At 45.0% G+C, this 24467-nt stretch overlaps 1 protein-coding gene and 2 long non-coding RNA genes across 6 annotated transcripts in view; all 3 read left to right on the top strand.

Annotated features, from left to right (window-relative positions):
- Window positions 1-4840: 4840 nt before the first annotated feature.
- The window catches only part of HPX (hemopexin), a 59514-nt gene continuing 39887 nt past the window's right edge, over window positions 4841-24467 (top strand). Inside the window, exon 1 of one of the 2 annotated variants that reach the window (XM_040426698.1) lies at window positions 4841-5028. In XM_040426698.1, coding sequence (XP_040282632.1) covers window positions 4964-5028 — 65 coding nt within the window. In that variant the 5' untranslated portion in view covers window positions 4841-4963. The remainder of the gene's footprint in view (window positions 5029-24467) is intronic. The other variant, XM_040426697.1, reaches the window with a different exon arrangement.
- Window positions 5035-9819, top strand: LOC120996640. Of its 3 annotated transcripts, none has more exons than XR_005777829.1 (4): window positions 5035-5550; window positions 5711-6252; window positions 6335-7032; window positions 7739-9819. It is a non-coding gene; the product is annotated as an uncharacterized LOC120996640 (long non-coding RNA). The 3 variants fall into 3 exon arrangements; XR_005777830.1 differs by lacking the exon at window positions 5035-5550 and having other exon boundaries at window positions 5678-6252; window positions 7739-9372; window positions 9533-9819; XR_005777828.1 differs by lacking the exon at window positions 5035-5550 and having other exon boundaries at window positions 5672-6252.
- Window positions 10018-16218, top strand: LOC120996641. Its single transcript, XR_005777831.1, has 3 exons — window positions 10018-10210; window positions 14804-14812; window positions 16208-16218. It is a non-coding gene; the product is annotated as an uncharacterized LOC120996641 (long non-coding RNA).

Genomic DNA, 24467 nt, shown 5'->3' with positions numbered 1-24467 from the left:
CAATCACTGTAGGTACTGTAATGGTGTCCCCCTTCTAGCTCGCTGCTGATCACAACACTCCACATAGAAGCCCATTCACACTGACATTTTTTGCCACATACTGAATGGAAAGTTCCACATTCCGAAGCTGAATTTAAGACAGTGGATTTTTTATCTTTCATAAAATTCTGAAATAAATTACCTTTACTGAAGACTGGAAAAGAAGAAAATATTGCGTAGACAACTCCATGTATCCACCTACAAGCCACCAGAATGCTACATATCCTGACCAGGAGTGACCTCATGGAGGAGCCCACCCTTCTCTTTTTACTCCAGTAATATGTCATGCTACATCTCCAGACCAGGAGTAACCTCATGGAGGAGTCCACCCTTCTCTCTTTACTGGAGTAATATGTCATGCTACATCTCCAGACCAGGAGTGACCTCATGGAGGAGCCCACCCTTCTCTCTTTACTCCAGTAATATGTCATGCTACATCTCCAGACCAGGAGTGACCTCATGGAGGAGTCCACCCTTCCCTCTTTACTCCAGTAATATGTCATGCTACATGTCCTGACCAAGAGTGACCTCATGGAGGAGTCCATCCTTCTCTCTTTATTCCAGTAATATGTCATGCTACATCTCCAGACCAGGAGTGACCTCATGGAGGAGTCCACCCTTCTCTCTTTACTCCAGTAATATGTCATGCTACATGTCCTGACCAAGAGTGACCTCATGGAGGAGTCCATCCTTCTCTCTTTATTCCAGTAATATGTCATGCTACATCTCCAGACCAGGAGTGACCTCATGGAGGACTCCACCTTTCTCTCTTTAGTCCAGTAATATGTCATGCTACATCTCCAGACCAGGAGTGACCTCATGGAGGACTCCACGCTTCTCTCTTTATTCCAGTAATATGTCATGCTACATCTCCAGACCAGGAGTGACCTCATGGAGGAGTCCACCCTTCTCTCTTTATTCCAGTAATATGTCATGCTACATGTCCTGACCAAGAGTGACCTCATGGAGGAGTCCACCCTTCTCTCTTTATTCCAGTAATATGTCATGCTACATGTCCTGACCAAGAGTGACCTCATGGAGGAGTCCATCCTTCTCTCTTTATTCCAGTAATATGTCATGCTACATCTCCAGACCAGGAGTGACCTCATTGAGGAATTCAACCTTCTCAATTAGTTTGCTGTGCCGCATCTCCATATCTTCTTTCCTGGCCAGATTTCTATCTTGGGAGGATGACAATATGAGAGCCTTGAACATCAGGCTTTGGTATAAGGGCTTTGATTCTGGGGTGTAGGCACTTCTTATGTATCACACACTGAGGGAATATTTAAAATTTGAGAAAACCAGTAACCAAGACATGGACTGGTGATAATGGGGAGACTGGGGTCCACATCTGTGGTAGTGAGGGGGTGAAAGACCATTAGTCTAGAACAACTTGACACTAAAAACAGCACAAATCCCAAGACAAACAGTAATGAAAAATGTATTAATCACTCAAAGTATTCAAAGCATTTCAGATTGAACACTTAATCTATTGAGCCTCAGACGTTGAGATCCGGTGCCAGAAACTACAACATGAATGCGGAACATGGAGAAAAAAAAAATCCCAGACAAATCATCCAGGTAAAAAAGGTCAGCTTGGGCAAACAATGGACTCATTGAGAAATGGCTTACAGTCACTCATACCGAGGCAAGGGAGGGGGTCAAAACTTCACCAATTTCTTCTACTAGTTCTTCCAATTCTACAACTAACCAAAATGATAGTTACCAAAAAGAAATGACTAAAAACAACTGCAACCATCTTTACAGCATAATAGAAAGGTGGAGACTGGATGTTGGTAGAGGAGACCAATGCTGCATGGTAGAGGACAACAATGTTGGATGGTGGAGGAGAACAATGCTGGATGCTAGAAAACAATACTCGATGGTAAAGGAGAATAACACTGGATGCTGGAGAAGTACAATGCTTCATGATGAAGGGAAAACATGCTGGATGGTAGAAAGCAAAGTTGGATGGCGGAGAACAATACTGGAGAACACTGGAAGTTGAGGAGAACACTGCTGGAAGGTAGATAGCAACACAGGTTGGTGGAGGAGACATTACTGGATGGTGCAGGAGAACAATGCTGGACTGTGTAGAAGAAACAGGCTAGACCTGGAGGAGGAAATGGTGGACAGTGGAGGAGAATGCTGCAAGACTGTTGCCGAGAACAGCACTGGACTGTGAAGGAGAAAAACTCGAGAAGAGGTCTGGATAGTGTAGAGAACAATCCTAGATGGCACATAGCAAAACTGGACAGTGAAGGAGAACAATAATGGACAATATAGAAGAACAACACTAGATGGTGAAGACATTGGACAGAGGAGAGGATCAATGCTGGACAATGGGGGAGAGGAATGCTGGACTAGGAATGAGCGAATCGATTTTAACAAATCAGTGTGTTTAATTAGCGGGAGTTCTTCACCTATGAGGGGCTGTCCGCACAGATGAAGAAGCGCCCGCCTGCCGGTTCATTGACAGGGTTTGACATCTAACCCGGCCCTGTGCTGCTGAGGGAGCGGTGACTGCAGCTCCAATGCTACCTGGAAGTGTAGTGCAACATGCACAGTGGCAGCTCCTGAAGCCACATTCAGCTCTGGCACTACTCGGAGCGGTGGCACAGAGCTTTGATTGGCAGGGCTGGGCCAGATGTTCGACCCCGTCACTGAAAAGGCAGGTGGGCACTTCTTCATCTGTGTAGACAGCCCCTCACAGGTGAAGAACTCCTGCTAATGAGACAAACTGGTTGGAATCGATTCCCTCATCCCTGTGCTAGATGGTGGCAAATGCAGCGAACTCCTCCCAGGCGTCTGGGGGATCCCTTAACCCTTTAGGAGGTTTATACGATATATGTCCCTCTTACAGAGAAAGTAGTCGTGACGCCAGTTGCAGTTAAGCAAGGAGGACATGGAGTCCCCTTTAGTAGATGACACTGTTGGTATCCAGGTGTAGAATTGCCAGAGTGGTGTAGAGGGGCCTACAGTCTCTGAAGGTGTTGTATGCACGTGTCACGGTGCTCCAACCTGGATATCCTTGGTTCCCAAACGTAGTTGTCCGAAGCAGTGCAAAAAGGGGGTTGTGTAACTTGGGTGATGAAAAAATAGAATAAACGGAGTCCAGACTTTGTATTAACGTTGAACACAGGTTTATTTGAATAAACGGTAATCTAAACAGTTTCCAGGCTTTATCTTCATCATCAGCAGGTATTGGCTTAACTTCTGACACTCTCAGCTTTGCTACATCTATACTCTCTCAGCTCTGCTATGCTGGCTGGGTTGAATAGGAACTTTTCCTCTTCTGCTGGAACTTTGCTTAGGGTACTTTAGCTGTCTGTATTCTGTCTCTTACTTTAATCCTAGGAACTTCTTCCTGGCTTCAAGCTTATTTTAGCTTGGATTTAGGCAATGCAAGTCCAGAAGGGGACATGCAACCATGTAGACCTCACCGGCAAGGCCTGTGAGCCCAGCAGAGCAGACAGAGCTCTGCTGGCCAACTCACAGCCCCCTTGGGATGGGCAAGCTAGACTGACCTCTTACTAACTAACTAACTCCTTCCTCTTTAGAGAGGGCTGGAATGGAACCAGAAGGTTCCTCTCCAGAGAAACTAACACTGCACACATTGCCGCCACCTGCTGGTGAACCAGGCACATTACACTTAAACAGTCAATTATGAGGAAATAGGAATACACACATTGCAGGAAGTGTAAATAAATATGCAGGAAGACAAGATACACCAATGAAGATAGTGGGGGGAGGAGGACGGCGGAGGAGCGGGGAGGAGGACGGCGGAGGAGCGGGGAGGAGGACGGCGGCGGAGCGTGGAGGAGGACGGCGGCGGAGCGTGGAGGAGACGGCTCTATGATACTACACACAGAAGCCAGCTGGAGGCGACGGCTCTATGATACTAAACACAAGCCAGCTGGAGGTGACGGCTCTATGATACTACAAACAGAAGCCAGCTGGAGGTGACGGCTCTATGATACTACACACAGAAGCCAGCTGGAGGTGACGGCTCTATGATACTACACACAGAAGCCAGCTGGAGGTGACGGCTCTATGATACTACACACAGAAGCCAGCTGGAGGCGACGGCTCTATGATACTACACACAGAAGCCAGCTGGAGGCGACGGCTCTATGATACCACACACAGAAGCCAGCTGGAGGTGACGGCTCTATGATACCACACACAGAAGCCAGCTGGAGGTGACGGCTCTATGATACTACACACAGAAGCCAGCTGGAGGCGACGGCTCTATGATACTACACACAGAAACCAGCTGGAGGCGACGGCTCTATGATACTACACACAGAAGCCAGCTGGAGGTGACGGCTCTATGATACTACACACAGAAACCAGCTGGAGGTGACGGCTCTATGATACCACACACAGAAGCCAGCTGGAGGTGACGGCTCTATGATACTACACACAGAAGCCAGCTGGAGGTGACGGCTCTATGATACTACACACAGAAGCCAGCTGGAGGTGACGGCTCTATGATACTACACACAGAAGCCAGCTGGAGGTGATGGCTCTATAATACTACACACAGAAGCCAGCTGGAGGTGACGGCTCTATGATACCACACACAGAAGCCAGCTGGAGGTGACGGCTCTATGATACCACACACAGAAGCCAGCTGGAGGTGACGGCTCTATGATACTACACACAGAAGACGACTAATATAAAAGAATCGGCTGTAAAGACCCCAGTATGAGATGAGGAGACCACTGGCCGATGCTCATCACCCCCATCATCCCCAGGTGAGGGGCAGGTTCAGGATCTGCCGGGAAGCAGTGAAGTAACTTGGCTCAGAGGTCGTGTTGGACTCACCGGCTGCCGGGAGGTGATTGTGCAATCAGATTGCAGGAAGAGACTGTGATATAAAGAGAGGGAGAGTGCTCCGAGCAGCCAGCGGACGGTCAACATGAGGGACTGCGCCATACCCTGTGCTCTGCTCTGCCTGCTGCCCCTGGTCCTGCCCTACCCACTGTGAGTACTCCTCTGTGGTACTGGCATGACATGGGGGTTATATAGCGGTATAGGGTAGTAGTAGTGTATATAGTGATGAGGTGTACTCCTCTGTGTTACTGGTATGACATGGCGGTTATATAGCGGTATAGGGTAGTAGTAGTGTATATAGTGATGAGGTGTACTCCTCTGTGTTACTGGTATGACATGGCGGTTATATAGCGGTATAGGGTAGTAGTAGTGTATATAGTGATGAGGTGTACTCCTCTGTGTTACTGGTATGACATGGCGGTTATATAGCGGTATAGGGTAGTAGTAGTGTATATAGTGATGAGGTGTACTCCTCTGTGTTACTGGTATGACATGGCGGTTATATAGCGGTATAGGGTAGTAGTAGTGTATATAGTGATGAGGTGTACTCCTCTGTGTTACTGGTATGACATGGCGGTTATATAGCGGTATAGGGTAGTAGTAGTGTATATAGTGATGAGGTGTACTCCTCTGTGTTACTGGTATGACATGGCGGTTATATAGCGGTATAGGGTAGTAGTAGTGTATATAGTGATGAGGTGTACTCCTCTGTGTTACTGGCATGACATGGCGGTTATATAGCGGTATAGGTTAGTAGTAGTGTATATAGTGATGAGGTGTACTCCTCTGTGGTACTGGCATGACATGGCGGTTATATAGCGATATAGGTTAGTAGTAGTGTATATAGTGATGAGGTGTACTCCTCTGTGTTACTGGTATGACATGGCGGTTATATAGCGGTATAGGGTAGTAGTAGTGTATATAGTGATGAGGTGTACTCCTCTGTGTTACTGGTATGACATGGCGGTTATATAGCGGTATAGGGTAGTAGTAGTGTATATAGTGATGAGGTGTACTCCTCTGTGTTACTGGTATCACATGGCGGTTATATAGCGGTATAGGGTAGTAGTAGTGTATATAGTGATGAGGTGTACTCCTCTGTGTTACTGGTATGACATGGCGGTTATATAGCGGTATAGGGTAGTAGTAGTGTATATAGTGATGAGGTGTACTCCTCTGTGTTACTGGTATGACATGGCGGTTATATAGCGGTATAGGGTAGTAGTAGTGTATATAGTGATGAGGTGTACTCCTCTGTGTTACTGGTATGACATGGCGGTTATATAGCGGTATAGGGTAGTAGTAGTGTATATAGTGATGAGGTGTACTCCTCTGTGTTACTGGTAGGACATGGCGGTTATATAGCGGTATAGGGTAGTAGTAGTGTATATAGTGATGAGGTGTACTCCTCTGTGGTACTGGCATGACATGGGGGTTATATAGCGGTATAGGGTAGTAGTAGTGTATATAGTGATGAGGTGTACTCCTCTGTGTTACTGGTATCACATGGCGGTTATATAGCGGTATAGGTTAGTAGTAGTGTATATGGTGATGAGGTGTACTCCTCTGTGGTACTGGTATGACATGGCGGTTATATAGCGGTATAGGGTAGTAGTAGTGTATATAGTGATGAGGTGTACTCCTCTGTGTTACTGGTATGACATGGAGGTTATATAGCGGTATAGGGTAGTAGTAGTGTATATGGTGATGAGGTGTACTCCTCTGTGTTACTGGTATGACATGGCGGTTATATAGCGGTATAGGGTAGTAGTAGTGTATATGGTGATGAGGTGTACTCCTCTGTGTTACTGGTATGACATGGAGGTTATATAGCGGTATAGGGTAGTAGTAGTGTATATAGTGATGAGGTGTACTCCTCTGTGTTACTGGTATGACATGGCGGTTATATAGCGGTATAGGGTAGTAGTAGTGTATATAGTGATGAGGTGTACACCTCTGTGTTACTGGTATCACATGGCGGTTATATAGCGGTATAGGGTAGTAGTAGTGTATATAGTGATGAGGTGTACTCCTCTGTGTTACTGGTATGACATGGAGGTTATATAGCGGTATAGGGTAGTAGTAGTGTATATGGTGATGAGGTGTACTCCTCTGTGTTACTGGTATGACATGGCGGTTATATAGCGGTATAGGGTAGTAGTAGTGTATATAGTGATGAGGTGTACTCCTCTGTGTTACTGGCATGACATGGCGGTTATATAGCGGTATAGGGTAGTAGTAATGTATATAGTGATGAGGTGTACTCCTCTGTGTTACTGGTATCACATGGCGGTTATATAGCGGTATAGGGTAGTAGTAGTGTATATAGTGATGAGGTGTACTCCTCTGTGTTACTGGTATGACATGGCGGTTATATAGCGGTATAGGGTAGTAGTAGTGTATATAGTGATGAGGTGTACTCCTCTGTGTTACTGGTAGGACATGGCGGTTATATAGCGGTATAGGGTAGTAGTAGTGTATATAGTGATGAGGTGTACTCCTCTGTGTTACTGGTATGACATGGCGGTTATATAGCGGTATAGGGTAGTAGTAGTGTATATAGTGATGAGGTGTACTCCTCTGTGTTACTGGTATGACATGGCGGTTATATAGCGGTATAGGGTAGTAGTAGTGTATATAGTGATGAGGTGTACTCCTCTGTGTTACTGGTATGACATGGCGGTTATATAGCGGTATAGGGTAGTAGTAGTGTATATAGTGATGAGGTGTACTCCTCTGTGTTACTGGCATGACATGGCGGTTATATAGCGGTATAGGTTAGTAGTAGTGTATATAGTGATGAGGTGTACTCCTCTGTGGTACTGGCATGACATGGCGGTTATATAGCGGTATAGGTTAGTAGTAGTGTATATAGTGATGAGGTGTACTCCTCTGTGTTACTGGTATGACATGGCGGTTATATAGCGGTATAGGGTAGTAGTAGTGTATATGGTGATGAGGTGTACTCCTCTGTGTTACTGGTATGACATGGCGGTTATATAGCGGTATAGGGTAGTAGTAGTGTATATAGTGATGAGGTGTACTCCTCTGTGTTACTGGTATGACATGGAGGTTATATAGCGGTATAGGGTAGTAGTAGTGTATATAGTGATGAGGTGTACTCCTCTGTGTTACTGGTATGACATGGCGGTTATATAGCGGTATAGGGTAGTAGTAGTGTATATAGTGATGAGGTGTACTCCTCTGTGTTACTGGTATGACATGGCGGTTATATAGCGGTATAGGGTAGTAGTAATGTATATAGTGATGAGGTGTACTCCTCTGTGTTACTGGTATGACATGGCGGTTATATAGCGGTATAGGGTAGTAGTAGTGTATATAGTGATGAGGTGTACTCCTCTGTGTTACTGGTATGACATGGGGGTTATATAGCGGTATAGGGTAGTAGTAGTGTATATAGTGATGAGGTGTACTCCTCTGTGGTACTGGTATGACATGGCGGTTATATAGCGGTATAGGGTAGTAGTAGTGTATATAGTGATGAGGTGTACACCTCTGTGTTACTGGTATGACATGGCGGTTATATAGCGGTATAGGGTAGTAGTAGTGTATATAGTGATGAGGTGTACTCCTCTGTGTTACTGGTATGACATGGCGGTTATATAGCGGTATAGGGTAGTAGTAGTGTATATAGTGATGAGGTGTACTCCTCTGTGTTACTGGTATGACATGGCGGTTATATAGCGGTATAGGGTAGTAGTAGTGTATATAGTGATGAGGTGTACACCTCTGTGTTACTGGTATGACATGGCGGTTATATAGCGGTATAGGGTAGTAGTAGTGTATATAGTGATGAGGTGTACTCCTCTGTGTTACTGGTATGACATGGCGGTTATATAGCGGTATAGGGTAGTAGTAGTGTATATGGTGATGAGGTGTACTCCTCTGTGTTACTGGTATGACATGGCGGTTATATAGCGGTATAGGGTAGTAGTAGTGTATATGGTGATGAGGTGTACACCTCTGTGTTACTGGTATGACATGGCGGTTATATAGCGGTATAGGGTAGTAGTAATGTATATAGTGATGAGGTGTACTCCTCTGTGTTACTGGTATGACATGGCGGTTATATAGCGGTATAGGGTAGTAGTAGTGTATATGGTGATGAGGTGTACACCTCTGTGTTACTGGTATGACATGGCGGTTATATAGCGGTATAGGTTAGTAGTAGTGTATATAGTGATGAGGTGTACTCCTCTGTGTTACTGGTATGACATGGCGGTTATATAGCGGTATAGGGTAGTAGTAATGTATATAGTGATGAGGTGTTCTCCTCTGTGTTACTGGTATGACATGGCGGTTATATAGCGGTATAGGGTAGTAGTAGTGTATATAGTGATGAGGTGTACTCCTCTGTGTTACTGGTATGACATGGCGGTTATATAGCGGTATAGGGTAGTAGTAGTGTATATAGTGATGAGGTGTACTCCTCTGTGTTACTGGTATGACATGGCGGTTATATAGCGGTATAGGGTAGTAGTAGTGTATATAGTGATGAGGTGTACTCCTCTGTGTTACTTGTATGACATGGCGGTTATATAGCGGTATAGGGTAGTAGTAGTGTATATAGTGATGAGGTGTACTCCTCTGTGTTACTGGTATGACATGGCGGTTATATAGCGGTATAGGGTAGTAGTAGTGTATATAGTGATGAGGTGTACTCCTCTGTGGTATAACTGGTTGTAATGGTTTGATGATCAGGGACGTGGCGCCCTACCAGGTGGGGGCACATTTTATATACACAAGAACTGTTATATGGCTATTACACTAGCGCAAAAAACTTGAGAAATGAGGTAAATATAATAAACCATAATCACAAAAAAAACAACACAAGTCAAAAAAAGAGTGAAAAACTTGTCTGTGTTCATAACAAGAGGGACAATAAAGTTATTCTGTGAGTAGTAAAGGGGTCCTGGTGGTCTCCTCGGGGGAGGAAGGAGCTGCTGACGGCTGCAGTCTGCGGGGGAGGGGGACTGGACCATACAGGTACAAACACTCACCGCTCAGCCTCATACTGTACCGTTCTACGCTGTGCCGCCATGGCGTGGACTGCACCCGGCCTCTGTAACTGGCACAAGACGTCTTGGCCGCCACGTCTTCATTTTCCTAATATTGTGCAGTTATAATTAAACACATGCAGGAAAATATAGAAAAACCTTGATAATATTACGTTTACTGCTCGCGGCAGGAATCGCTGCACCAGTAGCTGACGTCCGACATCGACCGCGTCTCCACTTTCATCTTTTGGGGATTTTAGACAGGTTATACGTTTTTCAGCAATTTCTCATATTTTCCAAAAAGCCATTCTTATGTGGGCACACAGAAGGGCTCAGGAGGGAAGGAGCGCCAGATTCTGATAGAAGGGTCTTCAGGCACCTAGTCATCTCTGCACCGCCCCTGAGGTACCAGTACAGTAAGAACTCCAGACCAGTCACCCCATTTTGGAATTTTCACCCCTCAAGGCACTTACCTAGGGGTGTAGTGAGTATTTAGTCAGACGGGTACTTTGCACAGCAGACGGTGCTAAGGGAAAATGTAATTCCTCCCCACATGTAACAGGTGCCAGAAATGTCATAAAGATGGGCGTCACCTGCTGTATGGGCACCTACAGACCACCTCCTGGAGCGTGGACTCCTGTGAGAAGTGACCCCATTATACTAGGTGCCCCCCTCAGGGCGCTAATCTCGGGGTGTAAGAAGAAGTAGTTGCCATTTTCATCAGTACCATTTTGGGGTCCATGTGACGGTTTTGGAGGTAAGGGGACAGAGAATGCGATATGGCGATTTGGCTGACCCAAAAATGCTGCAATTGTTTTTTGCTTTATAAGACGCACTGTGCTTCTCATAAAGCGATGGTTGACTTTTTACGTGGCTGACACTGATGTATCGCCGACCGCTATACTGCACAGCGCGGCCGGCGATACATCAGTTACAGAGGGGGGAGGGGTGGAGGCAAGTCGCGGCGGGCCCCGCGCACATAGCGGTCTTTGTATGTAAAGTCTTTCTTTACTGCTGAAGCAACCGCTCTCCTATTGATAAAATCACCAGCCTCTGCGCTCACTATGAATGCTCTGCAGTGAGCGGGCGGCCGGCGCATGACCTCAGTCAGTCACAGTCAGTCAGTCACAGTCAGTCAGGCTCCTGCTTCATTAAAGAAGTGGGAGGAGCCTGACTGACTGAGTGACTGACTGACTGTGACTGACTGAGTGACTGACTAACTGAGTGACTGACTGACTGAGTGACTGACTGAGTGAGTGACTGACTGAGTGACTGACTGAGTGACTGACTGAGTGACTGACTGAGTGACTGACTGAGTGACTGAGTGAGTGACTGACTGACTGAGTGACTAACTGACTGAGTGACTAACTGACTGAGTGACTGAGTGAGTGACTGACTGACTGAGTGACTGACTGACTGAGTGACTGACTGAGTGACTGACTGACTGAGTGACTGACTGACTGAGTGACTGAGTGAGTGACTGACTGAGTGACTGACTGACTGACTGACTGACTGAGTGACTAACTGACTGAGTGACTGACTGAGTGACTGAGTGAGTGACTGACTGACTGAGTGACTAACTGACTGAGTGACTAACTGACTGAGTGACTAACTGACTGAGTGACTGAGTGAGTGACTGACTGACTGAGTGACTGAGTGAGTGACTGACTGACTGACTGAGTGACTAACTGACTGAGTGACTGACTGACTGAGTGAGTGACTGACTGAGTGACTGACTGACTGACTGAGTGACTGACTGAGTGACTGACTGAGTGACTGACTGACTGACTGAGTGACTGACTGAGTGACTGACTGAGTGACTGACTGAGTGACTGACTGAGTGACTGACTGAGTGACTGACTGAGTGACCAACTGACTGAGTGACTGATTGACTGACTAACTGACTGTGACTGACTGAGTGACTGTGACTGACTTTGACTGAGTGACTGACTAACTGAGTGACTGACTGAGTGACTGACTGACTGAGTGACTAACTGTGACTGACTGAGTGAGTGACTGTGACTGAGTGACTGTGACTGACTAACTGACTGAGTGACTGACTAACTGAATGTGACTGACTGAGTGACTGACTGACTGACTGTGACTGAGTGACTGTGACTGACTGAGTGACTAACTGACTGACTGTGACTGACTGTGACTGAGTGACTGTGACTGACTGAGTGACTAACTGACTGACTGACTGTGACTGAGTGACTGTGACTGACTGAGTGACTGACTGTGACTGAGTGACTGTGACTGACTAACTGACTGTGACTGACTGAGTGACTGACTGACTGACTGTGACTGAGTGACTGTGACTGACTGAGTGACTAACTGACTGACTGACTGACTGTGACTGACTGTGACTGAGTGACTGTGACTGACTGAGTGACTGACTGTGACTGAGTGACTGTGACTGACTAACTGACTGTGACTGACTGAGTGACTGACTGAGTGAGTGACTGACTGAGTGACTGACTGTGACTGTGACTGACTGAGTGACTGACTGAGGGAGTGAGTGACTGTGACTGAGTGACTGTGACTGACTAACTGACTGTGACTGAGTGACTGTGACTGACTAACTGACTGTGACTGACTAACTGACTGTGACTGACTGACTGTGACTGACTGACTGAGTGACTGACTGAGTGACTGACTGAGTGACTGACTGAGTGACTGAGTGAGTGACTGAGTGAGTGACTGACTGACTGACTGTGACTGACTGAGTGACTGACTGTGACTGACTGAGTGACTGTGACTGACTGACGTCATGCGCCGGCCGCCCGCTCGCTGCAGAGCATTCATAGTGAGCGCAGAGGCTGGCGGTTTTATCAATAGGAGAGCGGTTGCTTCAGCGGTAAAGAAAGACTTTACATACAAAGACCGCTATGTGCGCGGGGCCCGCCGCGACTTGCCTCCATCCCTCCCCCCTCTGTAACTGATGTATCACCGGCCGCGCTGTGCAGTATAGCGGTCGGCGATACATCAGTGTCAGCCACGTAAAAAGTCAACCATCGCTTTATGAGAAGCACAGTGCGTCTTATAAAGCAAAAAATATAGGATTACACTTACCGGTAATCATTTTTCCTTGAGCCTATGACAGCACCCATGGATAGCATCCGCCCCCTTCCTCAGGACAGGAAACAGGAAGCACAGCTTCTTCAAAAGGGAGGTACAACCCCCAACATGCCAGTCCTATTCCAAGAACTAAGGAGACAAAAACCAGACTACACCGCAACAAATCTACAACAGAACAAATGCTTATATCCGTGTGTATATAGAAGTATATGCAAACACACACGTACATCTCTATATCTATATCTATATATTTTTTTATTTTATTTTATTTTTTTTATTTTTATTTTTTTTATTTTTTTTATTAATTTTTTATTTGGGAGGGTATTAGGCGGGTGCTGTCATAGGCTCAAGGAAAAATGATTACCGGTAAGTGTAATCCTATATTTCCCCCCTCGCCTATGACAGCACCCATGGATATCTAGGCGAGATTATCTAGGGTGGGACAACTGCTTGGAGGACTTTACGCCCAAACCCTAAACCTTCCTGTGAAGGAAGCTGCAGTCTATAGTGCTTAAAGAAGGTATGAGAAGAGCTCCACGTAGCAGCTCTACAAATCTGGTCAATAGAAGCGGAAGCTCTTTCTGCCCAGGATGTAGACACCGCTCTTGTTGAGTGTGCTCCAAACCCGGCAGGAGGAGGAACCCCTTTAGAGGAATATGCAAGATAAATGGCTTGTTTTATATATCTGGCAATGGACTGAGAGGAAGCAGGGGAGCCCTTCTTCTGTCCCTGAAAAGAAACCACCAGTTTAGAGGACGACCTCCAGTCCTGAGTGGCAGAAAGGTATTGAATTAGACACCTTCTAACATCGAGGCAATGGAATTCCCTTTCCTTCTGATTCCTGGGTGAGGAACAGAAGGAAGGCAAAACTATATCTTGAGACCGGTGAAAGGATGATGAAACCTTTGGAAGGAAGGCAGGGTCAGGAGATAAAATAACCCTATATTCTAAGATATTAAGATATGGTCTCTCGATTGAGAAGGCCGATATCTCACTCACTCTTCTAGCTGAAGTAATGGCTAGCAAAAAAACTAATTTATAGGTTAGGATCTTTATTGAGATATCCTCAATAGGCTCAAAGGGATCCCTGGTTAAGGCAGATAAGACTAAATTTAGATCCCAGGGGGGAACTCTAGACTTCTGGACGGGAGCAAGTTTAGAAATTGCAATTACAAATCTTTTAATCCAGGGGTGGTCTGCTAACTTATACTCAAAGAGAGCACTTAAGGCAGAGATATGAACCTTCAAAGTACTAGGCCTCAGTTTTTTATTCCAGCCCTCCTGGAGGAAGTTAAGGACTAAAGGCAATTCGGGGGGCTCCAAGACATTAACTGGCTTATCTGCAAATCTAAGGAAGGCCCTCCAAACCCTCAAATAGATCTTAGAAGTGACAGCTTTCCTACTGGACAAGAGGGTGTTTATCACTTCCCCAGAGAGACCCTTCATCTCTAGGATCCGCCTCTCAACAGCCAGGCTGTCAAGTGCAGGCTCTCTAATTCTGGATGAAGTATCGGCCCCTGCACTAGTAGCCCCGGGAAGACAGGAAGTACCCAGGGATCCGCTACTGACATCCTCCTTAGCCAGGAAAACCAGACCCTCCTGGGCCAAAAGGGGGCTATAGTAATTACTAGGGCCTTCTCCTCCCGAATCTTCCTCAGGACCCTTGGGAGTAGCTTTATAGGAGGGAAGGCGTACAGGAGGCCTACTTTCCATGATTGGGCCAATGCGTCCACCGCCGTGGGCCGCTCTAATGGGGACAGAGAGAAGAAACTTTTCACTTTTCTGTTTCCCCTTGTGGCAAAGAGATCTACCACCGGGAGACCCCAAAGAGCCACAATGTCGCTGAAGACCTGTTGATTCAGGGACCATTCCCCCTGTCGAACACAATGCCTGCTCAAAAAATCCGCCGTCACATTCTCCTTTCCCTTTAAGTGTACTGCTCTGATTGATGGAAGGAAAACCTCTGCTAACTCGAAAATCTCTTTGGTGAGGGACATTAGGTCTGGAGATCTGGTCCCCCCCTGACGATTGATATGGGCTACTGCCGTCATGTTGTCTGAGTAGACCAGAATATTTCTGCCTTTTAAGAGGTGGAGGCTCCTCTTCAAGGCTATGAGGATCGCTAGAAGCTCCTTGAAATTGTGAGATTTGGGAACTATCTCCTGATTCCACTGCCCCTGCAGAAGTAGAGAATCTGTGTGAGCTCCCCAACCCCAAGGGCTTGCATCTGTAGTCAGAGTAAGGGAATCCTTCCTTGACCAAGGGACTCCTTTTTGAAGGTTGGAAGGTACCGTCCACCATTCTAGATCGTTTAACGTTTGGGTTGAAAGGAAAAAGAGAGAATCCAAGGATTGGGGATCTTTGTCCCAAACCCCCAGGATCTGCAATTGAAGTGACCTTGAGTGGAAGTGGGCCCATTCCACCCCCGGGATTGCGGCCGTCATTAGGCCTAGAACTGACATAGCCTCTCTTAAAGAGATGGAGTGGCGGGCTACCATGTCCTGAACCCTGGAGACTAGCAGAGAAATTTTTCGTGTTGGAAGAAAACACGTTTGTTTCTGGGAGTCGAGGAGTAGCCCCAGAAAGGTGCATATCTGGCTTGGCACAAGATTGGATTTCTGGAGATTTAACTCCCAACCCAACTTCACCAGCACCTCCCTGAACCAGGAAATCTGATTGATTAATTGATCTGGTTCCCGAGAGAGAAGGAGGAAATCGTCTAGATAGGGAATGACAATCAGATCCTTCTCCCTCAGATGAGCCATCATCTCTGCTACAATCTTTGTGAAAAGCCTGGGTGCCTGAGACAACCCAAACGGCAGGGCCCGAAACTGTACATGAAGGAGTCTGTCCGGGAACTGAACTGCTACTCTTAGATACCTCTGGTGACTGGGATGGATTGGAACGTGGTAATAAGCGTCCCTGAGATCCAGGGTCGCCATGTAGCAGCCTGGAAATAAATTTGGGATTATGGAACTGATAGTCTCCATACGAAACCTCTCGTACACCAGGTATTTGTTGAGCAACCTCAGATTTATTATAGTACGGAAGGTGCCATTTGGCTTCTTTACAAGGAAAAGCGTTGAATAGTATCCCGTCTCCCTCTCTTGAGCTGGGACCTCCTGCAGGACCCCTTTCTTCAGTAAATCCGAAATCTCCAGACTTAATGCTTCTAGCTTCTCTGGGCTGGAGCGATAGTCCGTCAAAACGAATCTCTCTGGAGGAGTTCTTAGGAAGTTCAGGCAATAGCCCTCTGAAATGATTGAAAGAATCCAAGGGCTGTTCGAGATCTTCCGCCACTGCTCTGCAAAGAGGGAGAGACGACCTCCAACCGGGGGTTTGGCGTCATTGCGGAGGTTTTTTAGAGGCCTCTCCTCCTGAAAAAAGAAACCCCTTGTTCCTTCTAGCCGCGTTACCAGATTGTCTGGGAGCTTCTCTTCTCTTGAAGTTAAATCTGGATGCCTGAGAACGAAAGGGCTTTTTAGGAGGCTGCTGATACATAGAAGGGAAACCCTTCTTTCTGTCAGAAGCCTTTTCCAGCAGATCGTCCAACGTGGGCCCGAAGAGGAATTCCCCCTGACAGGGAATAGCACACAATTTCGCCTTTGAACCCGCATCTCCCTTCCAGTCCTTTAACCAAATCGCTCTGCGGGCGGAATTTGAAAGAGCTGCGGCTCTCGCTGACAGCTTCAGGGAGTCCACTGAGGCATCTGCTAAAAAGTCCATGGCACTATACAGAGTTGGAAATGACGAGAGCAATTGTTCCACGGGTGCTCCCATCTTTATTTGCTCTTCCATCTCTTTCATCCAAACCTTTAAAGACCTAGCAACAGAAGTGGCGGCTATAGCGGGCCTGAATGAGCCAGCTGTCGCCTCCCAGTTCTTCTTTAAATAAACCTCGGCTCTTCTGTCCATTGGATCCTTCAGAGTACCCGAGTCTTCAAACGGGAGTGCTGCTCTCTTAGAGATTTTTGCTACCGGAGCATCTAGCTTCGGGGCTCTATCCCAGTCAGCTGAGGCTTTATCTTCGAAGGGATACTTCCTTTTTAAGGCAGACGGCACAAAAAATTTTCTATCTGGCCTACTCCATTCACTCTTAATAACTGAAGTTATGTTTTCATGTAGATCAAAACACTTCAGCCTCCTAGGCCCTAAGCCCTCGAACATGGAATCTCTCATGGACTGGGGTTCTACCTGATCGTCAAGCCCCATAGTTGCCCTGACGATCCCGACTAGGGAATTAATGTTCTCTGGAAGGAACAGAGGTCTCCCTGCCAGTTGCTCATCCTGAGAGTGATCCGAGGACGGAAGTTCTCCTTCCTCCTCTAATCCCGATAACAACTCCTGATCACTTGAAGCGGGATTAGAGACAGCAGTGGAAGTGCAAGGGCGATCTTCAAGTAGATTACTCAAGGACTTCTTCACTGATTCTTTAACCTCATCCTTGATAATCTTTTTTAGACTTGACAAGAGAGAAGGGGCCTCATCCTCCAACAATTTGCTCACGCAGGCCTGGCAGGCAGGTTTACCCCAACCGGACGGTAGCTTTCCTTTGCAAATAGCACAGCCCCGCTCCTTGGACCTTGACCCCCTTTTCTCTTTGGAAGTCTAAACACATAAAATAAACAAAGACTCCCATCAAGATCTGAAATGAATGAAAAAAAAAAACAGGGCATTCACCCCTCTTACCCCCACCGGTACCAAGGAATCGTTGGTGGTTTCAGTGGGTTCTGCGCGCTGTGTGGGCTCCATTTTCTGCCACTGGCTTTCGTCTATGGAGGTCACTGCAGGCCAAAACACCAGCCTGCAGTGAGAGCTGGCTGGATTTGAACTTGCCGGGCGCGTACCGGCACCCTCCTCTTCCGGCCCAAGGCCACGCCTCCTCCCTCTGCAGAATCCGGAGGCCAGGATCCGGCGCCAACTAATGACGTCAGCGCCGGCCTGACCTACCCGGAAGTGATGGCGTCGCGCTCCACGCGAACGCCAGACCGCAGCCGAACATACAGCACGGCCGCAGCGGTTCGCCGTGCTGGGGACACACAGGGCGACCCCGACGGGGGAGTGACCGGAACGAGGGGGAGTCCAGAGGTCCAGGCTTCAGCAGCGGCTTCCAAGGAAGGCTTACGCCGCTCGGGTAGGCCCTCCTCCCACGGGTAACAAAACCAAGGGGCTCCCGCAGCTCTGTCTCTTCATGCTGTGCATCCACCCTGTCCCTTAGGACAGGAAACAGAACTGGCATGTTGGGGATTGTACCTCCCTTTTGAAGAAGCTGTGCTTCCTGTTTCCTGTCCTGAGGAAGGGGGCGGATGCTATCCATGGGTGCTGTCATAGGCGAGGGGGGAAATAATCGTAGTATTTTTGGGTCGATACGATTGCTTTGGCGATATATATCGTGCAGGCCTAGTGCTCAGCCCCATATGCAGCAGGCGGTGGAGGCCGGACACCTGCCGTCACCTTCACCCTCCCACCCATCAGTCTGCCCCGGCACTAAGCCCAGCATAGGGGGACACCCCACATGTCTTCTCATCACGGCGTGGCACAATGGCGCTCAGATCCTCGCGCCTGTATCAAGAAGTGGCTGACCCCGCGCAAGCGCCAGATAATCAATGATATGCACTTCACATGTACAGACTGAACGGTTACAAACATAAACACACGCGACACGTAAACACATTAGTACATACAGTGCACACACATTAGTACATACAGTGCACACACATTAGTACATACAGTGCACACACATTAGTACATACAGTACACACATTAGTACATACAGTGCACACACATTAGTACATACAGTGCACACATTAGTACATACAGTGCACACATTAGTACATACAGTACACACACATTAGTACATACAGTACACACATTAGTACATACAGTACACACATTAGTACATACAGTACACACATTAGTACATACAGTGCACACACATTAGTACATACAGTGCACACACATTAGTACATACAGTGCACACACATTAGTACATACAGTGCACACACATTAGTACATACAGTGCACACACATTAGTACATACAGTGCACACACATTAGTACATACAGTGCACACACATTAGTACATACAGTGCACACACATTAGTACATACAGTGCACACACATTAGTACATACAGTACACACATTAGTACATACAGTGCACACACATTAGTACATACAGTGCACACACATTAGTACATACAGTGCACACACATTAGTACATACAGTGCACACACATTAGTACATACAGTACACACATTAGTACATACAGTGCACACACATTAGTACATACAGTACACACATTAGTACATACAGTGTACACACATTAGTACATACAGTGCACACACATTAGTACATACAGTACACACATTAGTACATACAGTACACACATTAGTACATACAGTGCACACACATTAGTACATACAGTACACACATTAGTACATACAGTGCACACACATTAGTACATACAGTGCACACACATTAGTACATACAGTGCACATACATTAGTACATACAGTGCACACACATTAGTACATACAGTGCACACACATTAGTACATACAGTGTACACACATTAGTACATACAGTGCACACACATTAGTACATACAGTGCACACACATTAGTACATACAGTGCACACACATTAGTACATACAGTGCACACACATTAGTACATACAGTACACACATTAGTACATACAGTGCACACACATTAGTACATACAGTGCACACACATTAGTACATACAGTGCACACACATTAGTACATACAGTGCACACACATTAGTACATACAGTGCACACACATTAGTACATACAGTGCACACATTAGTACATACAGTGCACACACATTAGTACATACAGTGCACACACATTAGTACATACAGTGCACACACATTAGTACATACAGTGCACACACATTAGTACATACAGTGCACACACATTAGTACATACAGTGCACACACATTAGTACATACAGTGCACACACATTAGTACATACAGTGCACACACATTAGTACATACAGTGCACACACATTAGTACATACAGTACACACATTAGTACATACAGTGCACACACATTAGTACATACAGTGCACACACATTAGTACATACAGTGCACACACATTAGTACATACAGTGCACACACATTAGTACATACAGTACACACATTAGTACATACAGTGCACACACATTAGTACATACAGTACACACATTAGTACATACAGTGTACACACATTAGTACATACAGTGCACACACATTAGTACATACAGTACACACATTAGTACATACAGTACACACATTAGTACATACAGTGCACACACATTAGTACATACAGTACACACATTAGTACATACAGTGCACACACATTAGTACATACAGTGCACACACATTAGTACATACAGTGCACATACATTAGTACATACAGTGCACACACATTAGTACATACAGTGCACACATTAGTACATACAGTGCACACACATTAGTACATACAGTGCACACACATTAGTACATACAGTGCACACACATTAGTACATACAGTGCACACACATTAGTACATACAGTGCACGCACATTAGTACATACAGTGCACGCACATTAGTACATACAGTACACACACATTAGTACATACAGTGCACACACATTAGTACATACAGTGCACACACATTAGTACATACAGTGCACACACATTAGTACATACAGTGCACACACATTAGTACATACAGTGCACACACATTAGTACATACAGTGCACACACATTAGTACATACAGTACACACACATTAGTACATACAGTGCACACACATTAGTACATACAGTGCACACACATTAGTACATACAGTGTACACACATTAGTACATACAGTGCACACACATTAGTACATACAGTGCACGCACATTAGTACATACAGTGCACGCACATTAGTACATACAGTGTACACACATTAGTACATACAGTGCACACACATTAGTACATACAGTGTACACACATTAGTACATACAGTACACACATTAGTACATACAGTGCACACACATTAGTACATACAGTGCACACACATTAGTACATACAGTGTACACACATTAGTACATACAGTGCACACACATTAGTACATACAGTGCACACACATTAGTACATACAGTGTACACACATTAGTACATACAGTGCACACACATTAGTACATACAGTGTACACACACATTAGTACATACAGTGCACACACATTAGTACATACAGTGTACACACATTAGTACATACAGTGCACACACATTAGTACATACAGTGTACACACACATTAGTACATACAGTGCACACACATTAGTACATACAGTGCACACACATTAGTACATACAGTGCACACACATTAGTACATACAGTGCACACACATTAGTACATACAGTACACACACATTAGTACATACAGTGCACACACATTAGTACATACAGTGCACACATTAGTACATACAGTAAACACATTAGTACATACAGTACACACATTAGTACATACAGTGCACACACATTAGTACATACAGTACACACACATTAGTACATACAGTGCACGCACATTAGTACATACAGTGCACGCACATTAGTACATACAGTGCACACACATTAGTACATACAGTGCACACACATTAGTACATACAGTGCACACACATTAGTACATACAGTACACACATTAGTACATACAGTACACACACATTAGTACATACAGTGCACACACATTAGTACATACAGTGCACACACATTAGTACATACAGTGCACACACATTAGTACATACAGTACACACACATTAGTACATACAGTGCACACACATTAGTACATACAGTGCACACATTAGTACATACAGTAAACACATTAGTACATACAGTACACACATTAGTACATACAGTGCACACACATTAGTACATACAGTGCACACACATTAGTACATACAGTACACACACATTAGTACATACAGTGCACGCACATTAGTACATACAGTGCACGCACATTAGTACATACAGTGCACACACATTAGTACATACAGTGCACACACATTAGTACATACAGTGCACACACATTAGTACATACAGTGCACACACATTAGTACATACAGTGCACACACATTAGTACATACAGTGCACACACATTAGTACATACAGTGCACACACATTAGTACATACAGTGCACACACATTAGTACATACAGTGCACACACATTAGTACATACAGTGCACACACATTAGTACATACAGTACACACATTAGTACATACAGTGCACACACATTAGTACATACAGTGCACACACATTAGTACATACAGTACACACACATTAGTACATACAGTACACACACATTAGTACATACAGTACACACACATTAGTACATACAGTGTACACACATTAGTACATACAGTACACACATTAGTACATACAGTGCACACACATTAGTACATACAGTGCACACACATTAGTACATACAGTGCACACACATTAGTACATACAGTGTACACACATTAGTACATACAGTGCACACACATTAGTACATACAGTACACACATTAGTACATACAGTGCACACACATTAGTACATACAGTACACACATTAGTACATACAGTGTACACACATTAGTACATACAGTGCACACACATTAGTACATACAGTACACACATTAGTACATACAGTACACACATTAGTACATACAGTGCACACACATTAGTACATACAGTACACACATTAGTACATACAGTGCACACACATTAGTACATACAGTGCACACACATTAGTACATACAGTGCACATACATTAGTACATACAGTGCACACACATTAGTACATACAGTGCACACATTAGTACATACAGTGCACACACATTAGTACATACAGTGCACACACATTAGTACATACAGTGCACACACATTAGTACATACAGTGCACACACATTAGTACATACAGTGCACGCACATTAGTACATACAGTGCACGCACATTAGTACATACAGTACACACACATTAGTACATACAGTGCACACACATTAGTACATACAGTGCACACACATTAGTACATACAGTGCACACACATTAGTACATACAGTGCACACACATTAGTACATACAGTGCACACACATTAGTACATACAGTGCACACACATTAGTACATACAGTACACACACATTAGTACATACAGTGCACACACATTAGTACATACAGTGCACACACATTAGTACATACAGTGTACACACATTAGTACATACAGTGCACACACATTAGTACATACAGTGCACGCACATTAGTACATACAGTGCACGCACATTAGTACATACAGTGTACACACATTAGTACATACAGTGCACACACATTAGTACATACAGTGTACACACATTAGTACATACAGTACACACATTAGTACATACAGTGCACACACATTAGTACATACAGTGCACACACATTAGTACATACAGTGTACACACATTAGTACATACAGTGCACACACATTAGTACATACAGTGCACACACATTAGTACATACAGTGTACACACATTAGTACATACAGTGCACACACATTAGTACATACAGTGTACACACACATTAGTACATACAGTGCACACACATTAGTACATACAGTGTACACACATTAGTACATACAGTGCACACACATTAGTACATACAGTGTACACACACATTAGTACATACAGTGCACACACATTAGTACATACAGTGCACACACATTAGTACATACAGTGCACACACATTAGTACATACAGTGCACACACATTAGTACATACAGTACACACACATTAGTACATACAGTGCACACACATTAGTACATACAGTGCACACATTAGTACATACAGTAAACACATTAGTACATACAGTACACACATTAGTACATACAGTGCACACACATTAGTACATACAGTACACACACATTAGTACATACAGTGCACGCACATTAGTACATACAGTGCACGCACATTAGTACATACAGTGCACACACATTAGTACATACAGTGCACACACATTAGTACATACAGTGCACACACATTAGTACATACAGTACACACATTAGTACATACAGTACACACACATTAGTACATACAGTGCACACACATTAGTACATACAGTGCACACACATTAGTACATACAGTGCACACACATTAGTACATACAGTACACACACATTAGTACATACAGTGCACACACATTAGTACATACAGTGCACACATTAGTACATACAGTAAACACATTAGTACATACAGTACACACATTAGTACATACAGTGCACACACATTAGTACATACAGTGCACACACATTAGTACATACAGTACACACACATTAGTACATACAGTGCACGCACATTAGTACATACAGTGCACGCACATTAGTACATACAGTGCACACACATTAGTACATACAGTGCACACACATTAGTACATACAGTGCACACACATTAGTACATACAGTGCACACACATTAGTACATACAGTGCACACACATTAGTACATACAGTGCACACACATTAGTACATACAGT

This window comes from Bufo bufo, chromosome 3 (assembly GCF_905171765.1).
Source record: "Bufo bufo chromosome 3, aBufBuf1.1, whole genome shotgun sequence".
NCBI classification, from domain to species: Eukaryota; Metazoa; Chordata; class Amphibia; order Anura; family Bufonidae; genus Bufo; species Bufo bufo.
The sequence above is the reverse complement of the archived record's forward strand: the minus strand, read 5'-3'. Positions and strand labels throughout refer to the sequence as shown.